General features: G+C 38.4%; 1 protein-coding gene across 1 annotated transcript; it reads right to left on the reverse strand.

Annotated features, from left to right (window-relative positions):
* Positions 1-1,061: 1,061 nt before the first annotated feature.
* LOC146324640 (uncharacterized) lies at positions 1,062-7,234 on the reverse strand. The gene is made up of 6 exons (XM_084720236.1): positions 6,909-7,234; positions 4,615-4,959; positions 4,452-4,493; positions 3,278-3,376; positions 2,154-2,194; positions 1,062-1,288 (listed from the first exon to the last, which is right to left on the reverse strand). The coding sequence occupies exons 1-6, from the start codon at positions 6,949-6,951 to the stop codon at positions 1,163-1,165; spliced, it is 696 nt and encodes a 231-aa protein (XP_084576362.1). The 5' UTR covers positions 6,952-7,234; the 3' UTR covers positions 1,062-1,162.
* Positions 7,235-12,555: the final 5,321 nt, after the last annotated feature.

Genomic DNA, 12,555 nt, shown 5'->3' on the forward strand with positions numbered 1-12,555 from the left:
GTGCACACACTGTCACACCACACACACACACACACACACACACACACACACACACACACACACACACACACACACACACATAGTTCAGACAGTGTAGACAGTGTGCACATGAATGAGGCTCCAAGCATCTACATCAAGATCTGCAGTGAAGATTCAGGCTGAAAACATGGTCCAAATGATGTCTTTCAAGTCAATTTGGCATGCTGGGGAATTTATTCTGTGTCCAGTCTCGTCCATTTTGATCTGGGCCACATAAAGTACAAGTGCCTCTAATTTGTACATCACTTAAATAAATATACTGCAGTCCAATACTGAGCTCTGCTGTGAGTCTCTCAAGATCAAATATATTTTATGAAGAGAGACAATCAGGAAGCCACACATACTCAATTTTTATTCACTTTCCTGTGGGCCAGCAGTCAGATGGCAATACTGCAAAAACTGCTTTTTATATTGTTTATTGTGCAGCAATTCATGCACACCAGCATACACAAAATACACAAAAATACAGACGAGCTCTACACTGACAGGAAAGAAAAATATGTAACATGGCACAAAAATATAAACATAAAAACACAACATCATGCACAAGCTAAGCTAGCTCACTATTGTGTGTTCTGTTAATTGTTTACTTAATAGTTTTGTCAAATCATACAATATTAGAGAATTTGCACTGTGTGAACAACCATTAACCTGCGTTTCTTCAGGTGCAGCTGGTGATGATGGTTAAAGGTGGGAAAAAATAAACCTGTAAGCCCAGCAGCATCCTCTCATGACCGTGAACATCCATCCATCAATATACAGTAAATTTAATGGAAATATGTTGTTCGTAGTTTTAAATTTAAACTTGTTGTGATGTAAGTGTTTTTTTAAGTGGAGATTCATTCATCACCAGTTCTTACATGGGTTTCATTTAGCATTTAGCCAATATTACACCCACTAACTGACAGTTTTAAGTGTAATCTATATCTTGCAACTGGACTCCATTATATTACAATGTGGCATAAAAACTGCACATACAAATAAATAAGTGTATTGATTTTTTTTTTCCAAAAACTATATTTTTTCTTTTGAAGCTTTCTCAAGTTGCAGGGTTCTCAAGATCACTGTACAAACTGGACACTCGAGGCACAGTAGCAGAGTCCAGGTCTGAATCCAAACAACGTCACGTGTTCTGTGTGTGTGTGAGTGTGGAGTAGATTTGGTTCTGATCCCTGGTGGCTGGATGGAGGGTCAGGTAGTCAGAGTTTTCACTTGAAGGGACTGGAGGGCCGTTGTCAAACATAGGATTCTGGAAAAAAAAAAAAAAAAAAAAAAACAGAGAATGAAAGCAGACCTAAAATATAACAGTTATAGCCCATGAAATAAATGTTTCAGGCGTGACACATGGAAGCAGCAGGCAGGGAGCGACAACCAGCACGCTTGTTTGTGAGTGCAGCAGGTTTCTGCACGAGGACAGAGACCCTGGCTGTCTACTGGCTGCTATATGTTGAAGAAAATAAAAGGGATCCCTACTAACAAAAAGTCGCTTCAGGAATGTAGCAACGTAATTTTTACGTTATACATCGCTGGAATGTCACATGTAACATTGTAGCAACTTAGCAAGTGAAATTCCAGAGTGACGATACCAGCAGCTTTTAAACTTTTTATCTCAATGTTTACACCACTTTATATTGCCATATTGTATATATATATTGTAGTAAATGTTGCTGGAACATAAGGTTTTGAGAGTAATGTTGCAGTAACTTTGCTGCAACATAAAGTTTAAACTCTAATGCTGCAGTAACATCAATGTAACGTTTTAAATGTCATGTTGCAGTAACATCACTACATCATAAATGAACAAATGTCACAATCAAAACATTGCAGCAATATTCTGTCTTTAAAGGGATGGACAGTGGAAGAGGGGCATCGAGAACCAATTCCAAATAAGATTTAATTGACTTATATTGATCTGGATATCCTTCTGGGTATACAGACATGTGAGTCTGTCTTCCCTCCTGATTCATATGTCTAAATAAATCGTGAGTCTAGCATTATTCTCAGTTCACCTCCTCAGCTCTTGCTAAGTTGCTTGACTGTCAGTGTATGAACGTGTGTGCTTTAAGTGGTTGCTACATTAGAAAAGCACAATATTAAATGCAGAAGAAAGTCACCTCGATGTTTAGTCCGTGTGCGTTTCCTCTGGTCATTGGACCTGTGGAACAGACAAAATGTTTTTCTTGATCATGATGAGAAATTGAAACTGACAAGGCCGTCTTTACAGTCAGACTCTTTGTAGTCCTACAAAACACAGTTAAATGAGCACAACCAGCCTTCAGATCTGGTGACAGAGGTCAGTACAGCCCTGCCTGAAGAAAGGCATCAAATGTGCTACGGCACATCCAGAACATCACCAACCACAGGACCGACATGGACCCACCTACAGGCAACAGTGGAACTCAACCACTTGTTTGCCCGCTTTGGGACAAAGAGACAAGACAATTTTGTTACTCCCCCTTTGATTACCACCATTCAGGTACTTTTCATACTGACAGAGAAGGTGAGGTGATTCTCTGCAGTGTGAATGTCAAGAGGGCTGCAAACCTAATGAGATTCCAGGAAGAGCGCTCAGAGACTGCGCTTACTAACATCTTCAACCTGTCCCTGTCCCAGGTTACTGGACCAGCCTGTCTGGAACCAGCCACAGTTATACCAGTGCCCTAAAAAATCTCAAACATCATCACAACACTCCACACCACAGAACTAACAAAAGTCAGTAGTATTTCCATATAATAAGGAAATGTTACAACTGTGAAAAAAAACTGTGCAATAATGGTTTAAAATTGCAAAAAACTGTTGTACAGTGTGTCAGAGTATCTTTATGGTGAAAAAGCATCTGAGATGTGTAGAAATAGTAGATAATTGTCAGATAACACACTAATGAAGTATGTATTTACAATTTGTTTTTTTGCTTGACCCTGAAATGTGACTTCCTGCATCTCTCCAGTTTCTTTGTGTGTTAGCACTGACGTGTTTGTGAATGCTCTTTAACATGTGTTCATGATCATGAAATATTGTGTATCTGAAAATCTGTCAGGCGTGTTTGTGAGCTCAGGGAGACTCTGTGTCATGATTGCTGCAATTTATTCTAAAGAATTTCATGAGCAGAGCCACACTGAAATGTGTATTGTTGCAATAAGCAACCTTGGTGTGAGCGTCCTGACTGAAATGACATTTTTGGTGAGATATGAGAAGTTGCAGTTGTTTTGCATTGTGCAAGTTTATCCTGTTGCCTCACCGTCGGGTTTGGTCTTCCTCCGAAAGCAGATTATCATCAGCACCAGCTCTAAGATGATGACAATGATGACAAGACTCACGACCGAGTACATCAGCAGGTCTGTGAGAGGTTGAACAGAGGAAAGAAGCATTAGTAGTAACACCTGAATGACTGTCCTTCTTTTTGTGACATCTTATCCACTTTTTAACAATTATATGTTCTTGGCTGCTCGTGTTCTCTGCGCACGCTCACAATGCAACCTTGGTTTAGTCTGGCTCAAGTTACATTTGAGTAGACGAGGCTAAATTGTGTTAGTGGAGTGTCTAAATCCTTGAGTGTAACTTTTTCCACTTTTTAACTTGTTCCCCGCCATTGATGGGATATCTCATCCAGTGGTAGAGGATGCTGAGGCACATCATCTGACAGAAAAATGTCACTCAAAGAAGAGAACCACTGGAATTGAGCAGCAGAAGAAGAAGTTGGTGTTATCTAGCATGAAAACATCTGTGCTCAGCTGCAGATCTGCGGGTCGGAGAGCATCGTGACCCGGCCACAGAGCGGGGCTGCTCACACTGCAGCCCCTGGGACCTGGACTACAGCCTCCAGCCCCCAGGCCTCTCAGACAGTGTTTCAGGCGCGGGGTGGGGGACACACACAACTAGTGTCAACCACACAGGTGACAGTGATGTGACACACATAATATGAAGTGATAAAAAAAGAAACAAAAATAAAAATTGCAGTCGATTTTCTGCTTAAAAATGCCATTTTCATCCATTTTGTTGTCTGAAAAGATGATTTTCTGATGCAACCGACCAGCAATCAAGTGCGTATTAAAAAAACTGAATGAAGCTCAAACAAAATGCTTATTTTGTCTGAAACTATAAGATTTGCTCCTTCTTTTGATATATTCCATGCTAACATTTGACATTTGGAAACTTTATAAAAAAAACACTGATGAGTAAAGAGTTAATTCAAGTCAGGTTTTTTTCATTTAAGTTCAGATTTATTTATCAGCCTTGATGGAATATCCCTCTGCATGACTTTCCTATAAACTTGTTGAACACTATACATTTAAATAAACTCATGCACTCATGAAATATCATGCAGATCTATCGCACATACATTAACATCTATGGAACAGTATCAGTATCAGCCATTGACTTTCATCCATCAAATTCAGTGTCTGTGGACGTACCTATAGCTTTTTTCATGTCTGCTGGGAGTGAACTGGTTGGACCTGTAAACATCAAAAACGGACAGATACAAAGAAATGAGAGATGAGAGAAATGAGGACCTCCAGTGGGTCACTGTGAGATTTATCATCGCAGCTAACTTTCTTCAGATCTCTAGAAACTCACCTAAAACAAGGATTCCAAAAGATTTGTAACTTTGTGATGTTGTGTAGTTATAACCACACCTGTACTGTCCAGAGTCTGACTTGGTCACCTGTGTGATTGTGGCATAAAAACCTGGTTTTACTCCTCGTTCGTTATTATAGTTTACTATCCTGTATCTGCCTCTCTCAGCTGTGACATTAGTCGTTTCAATGAGAATGTTTTCTTCACACGTTTCCTTGCAAAGAAACTTCGTAAACTTCTTTTCATAAAGTGAAAGGTGGCATTCGACGGTGACACCTCCTCCTTCAGTCACTGCATAGACAGGGCTTTGGTAATTGAGGAGGTCAGTGTTTCCCTCCTGCAGAGCTGTTAAAAAAAGGAACAATCATTAGTGACTGATCACAGACCACAGCCTGTGACTGACGATCACTGGGCCTCATGCAAGAACCACTCGTACGAACAGATTTGTTCTTAAGCGGTGTGTACGAGGGATTGAGGGCAACTTGTCACACATATTTTGAATTTTCTTTCAGACACAAACACAATTTACAAGGTTCAGACCTGTCACATGAAGTCAGTCTGCTGTTATTGAAAATGAAGTTTGTTTTAGTTTGAAGACATTTTGAATTTGAAAACTAAATGACACATTATTATCATGTTGACATCATCCAGTTTGACTGAATTTCAATTTCTAATATAAATCTATCTAATTAATCTAATATAAATATATTTATATAAATCTATCTGTCATTCTCTCACTGTAACTCCAGTCTGCAGTGGAGTTCACACACTTCATGCTACAGGATCAACCAAAGTTTTTATATCACCTCGACACTTCTGTCCATATTCGCTCGCTCCTTCTCTCTCTGCTGCGATCGCACTTTTGTTTTCATCACCGTTATCTCCCTCAGGAGTGAACGTCGCTCGCGTTCACATTTATCGATTGCAAATCGATCCTTTCAGCAACAGCGTGTTCAATCGACGCTGCTCTGTCCGGACAACATCTCTCTTTGTGATGGAAAGTTCCAGTTGAACTCATGTTGCCGTCATCGAGACATTTCCTCTTTATTTTGGTGACATTTTCTCTCATTTTCTCTCATTTTCTCCATTTCTTATCTTTATCTGGTCTCTTAATTTCACTGCTGACGCTGTTAAAGTGACAGATTTTCCTTTATGGATCTCTGAAAGCAGAACTTAAAATCCAAACTATGATCAGACCCAAATTTGTAAAATTATCTTTACTCTTTAATGCTGTTTTCATGAATGAAAACTTCCTGACATTTGTGGCAGGAAACGCAGCCTTATGTGGTTTTACTGGGGCTTTTAGGATTTGGACATTGCATTTTTGTTTGAGTTCTTCGTATGAAAGAAAGAAAGAGAAATTTAAGATAAGTATATGAAAATGTTCTTGCTTGACTTGGACTGTGACTGAATGTTTCTGTCGTCTTTTATCCTTCCCTGTATTTCAATCACATGTATTGACTCCCTCCAGATCATTCCACATGCAAATTTCTTTAGTTTTGTTGTGAGAAGTTTTTGTCCTTTTGCCCTCTTCTTTCTTCTCCTTTGTTTCTTTCATTTACATTAATGTATGAGTATTAGAGACGCAGAACTATATCACAATCATCATCTGTTTTCAGGTCAAACCACAAGAATTCAGTGAGACTTTCAACATTCTTCTTCTTCTTCTTCTTCTTCTTCTTTTTTTTTCTTCAGAACGATTTAGAAACCATTCATCGACATGTTGTTTTCACACCTCTGTTTCAAAATGCTGCCAGCTTTATTCTGCCTGTGAATCACAGGTTTCTGATATCTTTCTGTAAAATTCATTCAGTAAGTGTTTTAAGTTTTGTGAAGCTAAAATAAACTCCAGTGTTTCCCCTGTAGGGTGACTGTTTTTTGGGGGGGTTGGATGCAGGGCTGTTTCTTGCTGTATGCTGACTATTCGGTTGCAGAGGGCCTCCAAATCCACCGGGGTAATGTGAGTCCAGAGATCAGCAGCTCTGTCACACATCATTCATGTGAGTACATCATGTGAGAATGCTAGCAGCTGCCATTATTTTTTGTAGTCCAAGATGACTAACATGAAATAGTTAAATTGTATTATGATGTATTACAGACAGAAGAGGTGCTGCAGTTTGAGTTTTTTCGGTCAATATGCAAACAGGCATGTGAGGATTGTTTTAAAATGTGATCCTGTCCATTAAAGTGACTCATACCTGACTCTGATCATCATGTTTGACCTTATAAAACACTGTTAAATGATGGAATAACAACAGGAGAGAGTGACAGAAAAACAAAGTAAATGTACTCACAGAGGAAGAAGAAGAGGCAGATCAAACTGTGATGGACTTTCATGTTGAGGCTCTGCTGGTTTACTGTTGTCTCTCTTCTTTCTTCACTGGTTAATCAGGAACTTCTTACTTCTCTAAATAATGGAGTCCCTCCTCTAAACACGACACACAGCTCTCTGCTCTCCTCCCTCCTCCGTCAGTCTTTAGTTCTACTTCAAGTTTCCTTTTATAAGAATCTTTATTAACACTGTCATTAAAACTCATCGGCCCTGTTTACACCTGGTGTTAACAACCCGGACTGATCACTCAGACCTGATTTTTATTTTGTTTTATTTGGCTGTTCACATTATTTCACTGTCTGAAACTGATCCACATGCACAAAAGAACAATAACATGTCATACAACATCACAAGTAAACATGGCAGGTTTTTCCCGCCCATCCAACTCGAAGGTGAGCTGCCTTCATACAACCCCGATTCCTAAAAGGTTGGGATGTTTCTGTAAATGTGAATAAAAACAGAATATAATGATTTGCAAACAATTTTCAACCTATATTCAGTTTAATACAGTACAAGACTAGATATTTAATGTGCAAACTGATAGACTTTATATGTTGGGAAGGAGTTTGTTGAAACTTTCAAACTATTTTGTCTTAATCAGCAGATTCTTTGGTGTCATTATACCAAGTTTGCATGTTACATGTGATGTAGGCAACGTGGGCATGAGAGACAAATTTCTGCAAGATTGTGAAGCAAACAAATGTGTGTTCATAAAGAAAAGAAAGGAAGAAACGAGATTAGCTTCAGTTTATGGAAGCATCGAATCCCAGTAGAAACTTTTTCAAACTTTTTATTTTAAGTTGCAGTAAACTTTCATTGTCACTCAATCAAGGTGGAGTCAAACTCTAAAAGTTTTTGAAATTCAAGAAATTCATGTTCTGGAGGACCTGACGACGCATCTGAAGTTTATTTTTCAAACTGTCTACTGCTTTAGTTTTTTAAAAATGCCAATGTTAATTTATTTTGCACAAAAATTACAAAGAAATATTCATGTAAATATAAATTTCTTCACAGTAGGAACATTTTTCTCATAAGAAAAAGTTCATCACAGAGCAGTAAGTCCTCTCACTTTTTGCCCCCTGTGTGCACTCTGCCTCCCTTTCTCTCTCTCTCTCTCTCTCTCTCTCTCTCTCTCTGTCTCTCTCTCTCCTTCCCCATTCTGGTCCTTAGTCTCTCGTCCAGGAGACGTCTTGTCCCTGGTTGTATGTGTCACTCTGATTGTGCGGTTTGCTGTTGTTCCTCAAATAGAAGTCAAAGAGGAACTCTGATGGTGACTTTCCCTCCAGCTCTGTCTGCGCTTCACTCAACTCACTCAAACCACCAAGAAAAAAAAAGAGACACCAGGGGGCAGTCACATGACAGAAAACATGGACGCCGGCGACTTTCTTTACTTCACTATTAGTGTCTCAGTTCAGGTGCTGGATCCTCCTGCAGCTTAATGCTGAACCCATTCATACCACAGTAATTCAATTATATTATTATTATTATTATTATTATTATTATTATTATTATTATTATTATTATTATTATTATGCAGTATTATGATGTAATGGAATATACATATTAGTCTTACTACTACAACTTCTCCAAGGCTTATATACATATGAAATCTATGGAATTTATAAAATGTTTCAGTTTGCTTTAATTTTTTAAATTTCTAAACTTGCTCTGGTCCCAGACAAGAATTTACAACTTCAAACAATTTAAAAATGTGTTCAAATCTGTCAAAAACTAAAACTAACAACACCTGCTGATAACACAGGTGTAAAAATGAGCTATTATAATCATCATCTGGCATAAAAGGGATTAGCTATATTCTAAGGACCCCTGTCTCACTTCCTGGTTTAAAAAAACAAATTCATGTAATAATATTGCTGTCAGATGTGTCTCAACCATAACATGTTGACTCTGTAGCCTCTCTAAATCAAAGATAAATATGAATTATGATTTTAAAAATGTGTATTTTGATTTGCATTAAGAGAACTCTGAGACACTTAAGAAAATAAAACGTTAAAGGCTGTCATTTTTCTCTCCTCAGCAAAACAGTACACACATTTTAAATACTTAATTAAAGGTCTACTGCAGATATAAAAGAGCTCATGAAAGTCACCTGCATGTTCATGTCGTCTGAGTTCCTGTTTGTCTTCAGTCTGTAGAGGAGCAGCAGAACAACAGCCACCAGCACCACAACTACAACTACAACCACAACCACACATACGACCAGAGGAAGGAGGTACTCTGGGTAAGAGACACAGGAGGAGAGTGAGGAAGAAGAGAGAGCAAAATGGGATTAAAAAAAAAAACAAACAAAAACAAGATATTTCATTTATTGTGGAAAATTTATGAATAAGATCATCTTGTTGAATATCACCGACTTTGGGCTGATCAAATAAAACAAGGTGCAGAATTTAAATCCTGTCCTGAAGAAAATAACATTCATTCTTTCAACCTTTACTTTAACTCAGAACTACACTCAGGTTGAGACCTCATTTTCAATGTAGCCCAGTAAAACAATAAAATAAAAGCTCCTAGACGCAGAAAACAGCAAAGAGAAACTTGCACAAAAGTGGCAACAAGAAGTAAAAAACTATAAAAGCCAAAATAAAATTTGAAGAATAAATAAAAACATCAGTAATAAATATAAACAGTTAAATTTAAGGTGTAATAATCAGTTAAAACAGGAACACCTGGAAGTAAAATGTGATACAGTTAAAGGTGTAAATTGCCCTTTTGATAAAAAAATGAGGAAAGCTTTTAATTGTTCTGCATGTTGTTCTTCACTGCAGCTGCACAAGATGAAAAACTGGATTTTCCAAGTTCAATAAAACAGTCGGCACCTGCAGCGTGATCCAATCACTAGAACAAGTTTAGTAAGAACCCACATTAAAAGAAAACATTGAATGTAAATGTAGTTTAATGTTGGAGTCATGCATTAATTTAAAGATGGTTGTTTGGGAAATGTTGTCATTCTTAATCTGATGAAGAAATTAGAACAAAATGAGCAGAAATACACTGATTAGCTGGTGATTTGTATTTCAACTCAATATTTCCTTAATCTCTGATGACATATCATGGTCATTTTATGATTTATTACAGTAAATATATTACAGACTTCTCATTTAATTTAAAATTAAGTATCTTTTCTTGTGCTGAAAAATGGAGAGTTCAGTCTTTGTAAAGTATAAAATGTTCATCTTCACAGTGTTTAATGAACTGTCCTGTACCTGTCGGTGTGGAGGCTGATGGGAGCGATGCTGACCAAGGTGGAAGAGTCTGTTTCAGGCTTGAAGTGATCGGAATAGCTATCAATGGAAAGACAAGGAAACAGATCCTGATACTGAATCAATACTGACACAGGGAAAACCTGATGAGAAAAATTATTATTAAATTATTAAAATAAATTATTGTCACTATACATGTTTGATTCCAGTGAATAATTTCCAGGATATAAAATGTCATGACCTTATCATTTTGTCCTGTTTGATATTTGTGGCCAGTGATCATGCACACACACACGCACACACACACACACACACACGCACGCACGCACACACGCACGCACGCATGCACACACACACACACCACACACACTCTCTCTGTAGTGGTTTAGAGGTTAAAGCAATTGTGTGTGAAAAAACGAGTACAGCAGTCCAAAATGGGGGTTGCAGCTCAAGGGGTCCTATCTTACACCCAGGAAAAGCCGCTGTGTTGGTGATGCAGGTGGATTTGTTATCTCACACCAACACAAGTGCCATTTTTGCCACGTTGGCAAGATGGCAAATGGACTTGTGCCTGGTCTGTGCAGCTGTGGGCAGGAGGTCTAACAGTGAAGGAAAAATGAAGGTGTGGCCTGAATCGTTTGCTTTCTTCTGTTCAGCGTAAAAACATAACCAGTAATCTGCAAATCATTTACGGTTCATTTGTTGTATTTCTTTTTGCAGGCGCTCATGTAAAATAAACTGTTTATACATGAAGCTGCTTTGGAGACGTCCTGCTGAATTGATGAGGGTACCTGGGCACACCTGATAGGTGTATCCCGCTGTGTGCTGGTGGTGCAACGGGCGGGACAGGACAGGATACCCCTGCACCTCTGCCACAAGGTGGATTTGGACACACTTTGAATAAATTAAATCCACTGAGCCTCGTGCTTTCCACTTGATTATGAAATAAATATTTCTGATTATTACTTTAATTTCTGGTGATTTTTTTGCAGAGTAGGTATAATGGTACAATGTATAATATATTGTATAATGTTTTTTTAAATGAACATGAACTGAAAGAAACCTTCAGATTACAATGCAGCATTTTCATGAAACTTAATTTAAAAATCACTCACCATCTAAAACAAAGATATGTCCTGATTTGAATGAATCTGGAGACAAAGCTCTGCCGTAACCACACTTGTACCATCCTGAGTCTGACTCGGTCGCCTGTGTGATGGTCACATACAGTCCAAATACAGATCTTTCTCTGTATTCAATGCTGTATCTGCCACTCTGAGCTCTGTCTTCATCTGTTTCAATGAGAATGTCCTCTTCTTTTTTGCATTCATTCCTACACAAGAACTTCTGTTTTCTGTTTACAGCATCCAGGCATCCAAATGTGACACTTTCTCCTTGTGCCACGGACCTTTCATCACATCTCTTACAAAGTCTCCACTGTGCTCTTTGCACAGGTTGTTTTTAAGAGTTGGGTCAGAGTGGCGAGGGGGTGCAGGGCAGACGGGGGGTGAGAGTAGTGGTGAGAGCTGGGGTGCAGGGTCAGAAGTCTCAGGGCTCAGGACAGGGTCCAGGAAAACGTCCGCAACACCCAAAAGGTTATTCTAGTAGATTCTAACCTGCGTTTCAAGGCAGCTGCATCATGAAGTTCACACTTCAGAAGCCGTGTGAACGATGTGGAACAGGGCCTCATGCCACATGGGGCCTCCTAATCTTCTACTTCTCTTTTTTTCTAAATTCTACCCAAATTGAAATGATGTGAAAGAGAACATAAAAACAGAAGTCAAGGTCAGACCACTTTTTAGTGTTTCCTGCAATACAGTAAAAACTGTTGACCAGCACATTTTTCAAAATATATAATCCTCTATAAGTCCTAAATGAAACTGCTGCTGTCATGTATTTTTGAATTCACAAATGTTCCTGTTATAAAGCTGTTAAGATATTTGAAAAGTAAATCAAATGAAGACGCACAAAAGCAGAGTGAGATGACCACATTCAGTTTGCAGTAATGCTGACTCTTTGGATTTTCATATTTATCTGATCTTTTTTTCTTTCAATGCAGAAGTTGGTCACCACTGCAGTCGTGTACTGTTTGTGAGAGTTAAGTTTATCATAAAGAGGAACAGGACAGTTTCTCATTCAGTCTTTTACTTGTTTGGTTTGCTTTACAAGTGCTCTATATGTCAGTAACTCCAGGAAGTTGTGATGTTTCGATTGGGACAGTTAACACAAATTCAGTCAATACATATTAGTTCTGCATGTTTATCACTGTTACTGACATTAACCAACGCTCTGTGCACTTGTATTTTTTTATGATTTTGAGCTGTTTTGAGTTTGAACTCCTTGTGAAATACTCTCCAAATGAACTTCTTCATTTACATTTAAATCATA

Source organism: Lutjanus erythropterus, chromosome 6 (genome assembly GCF_056507025.1).
Source record: "Lutjanus erythropterus isolate fLutEry1 chromosome 6, fLutEry1.hap2, whole genome shotgun sequence".
Taxonomy (NCBI): Eukaryota; Metazoa; Chordata; class Actinopteri; order Lutjaniformes; family Lutjanidae; genus Lutjanus; species Lutjanus erythropterus.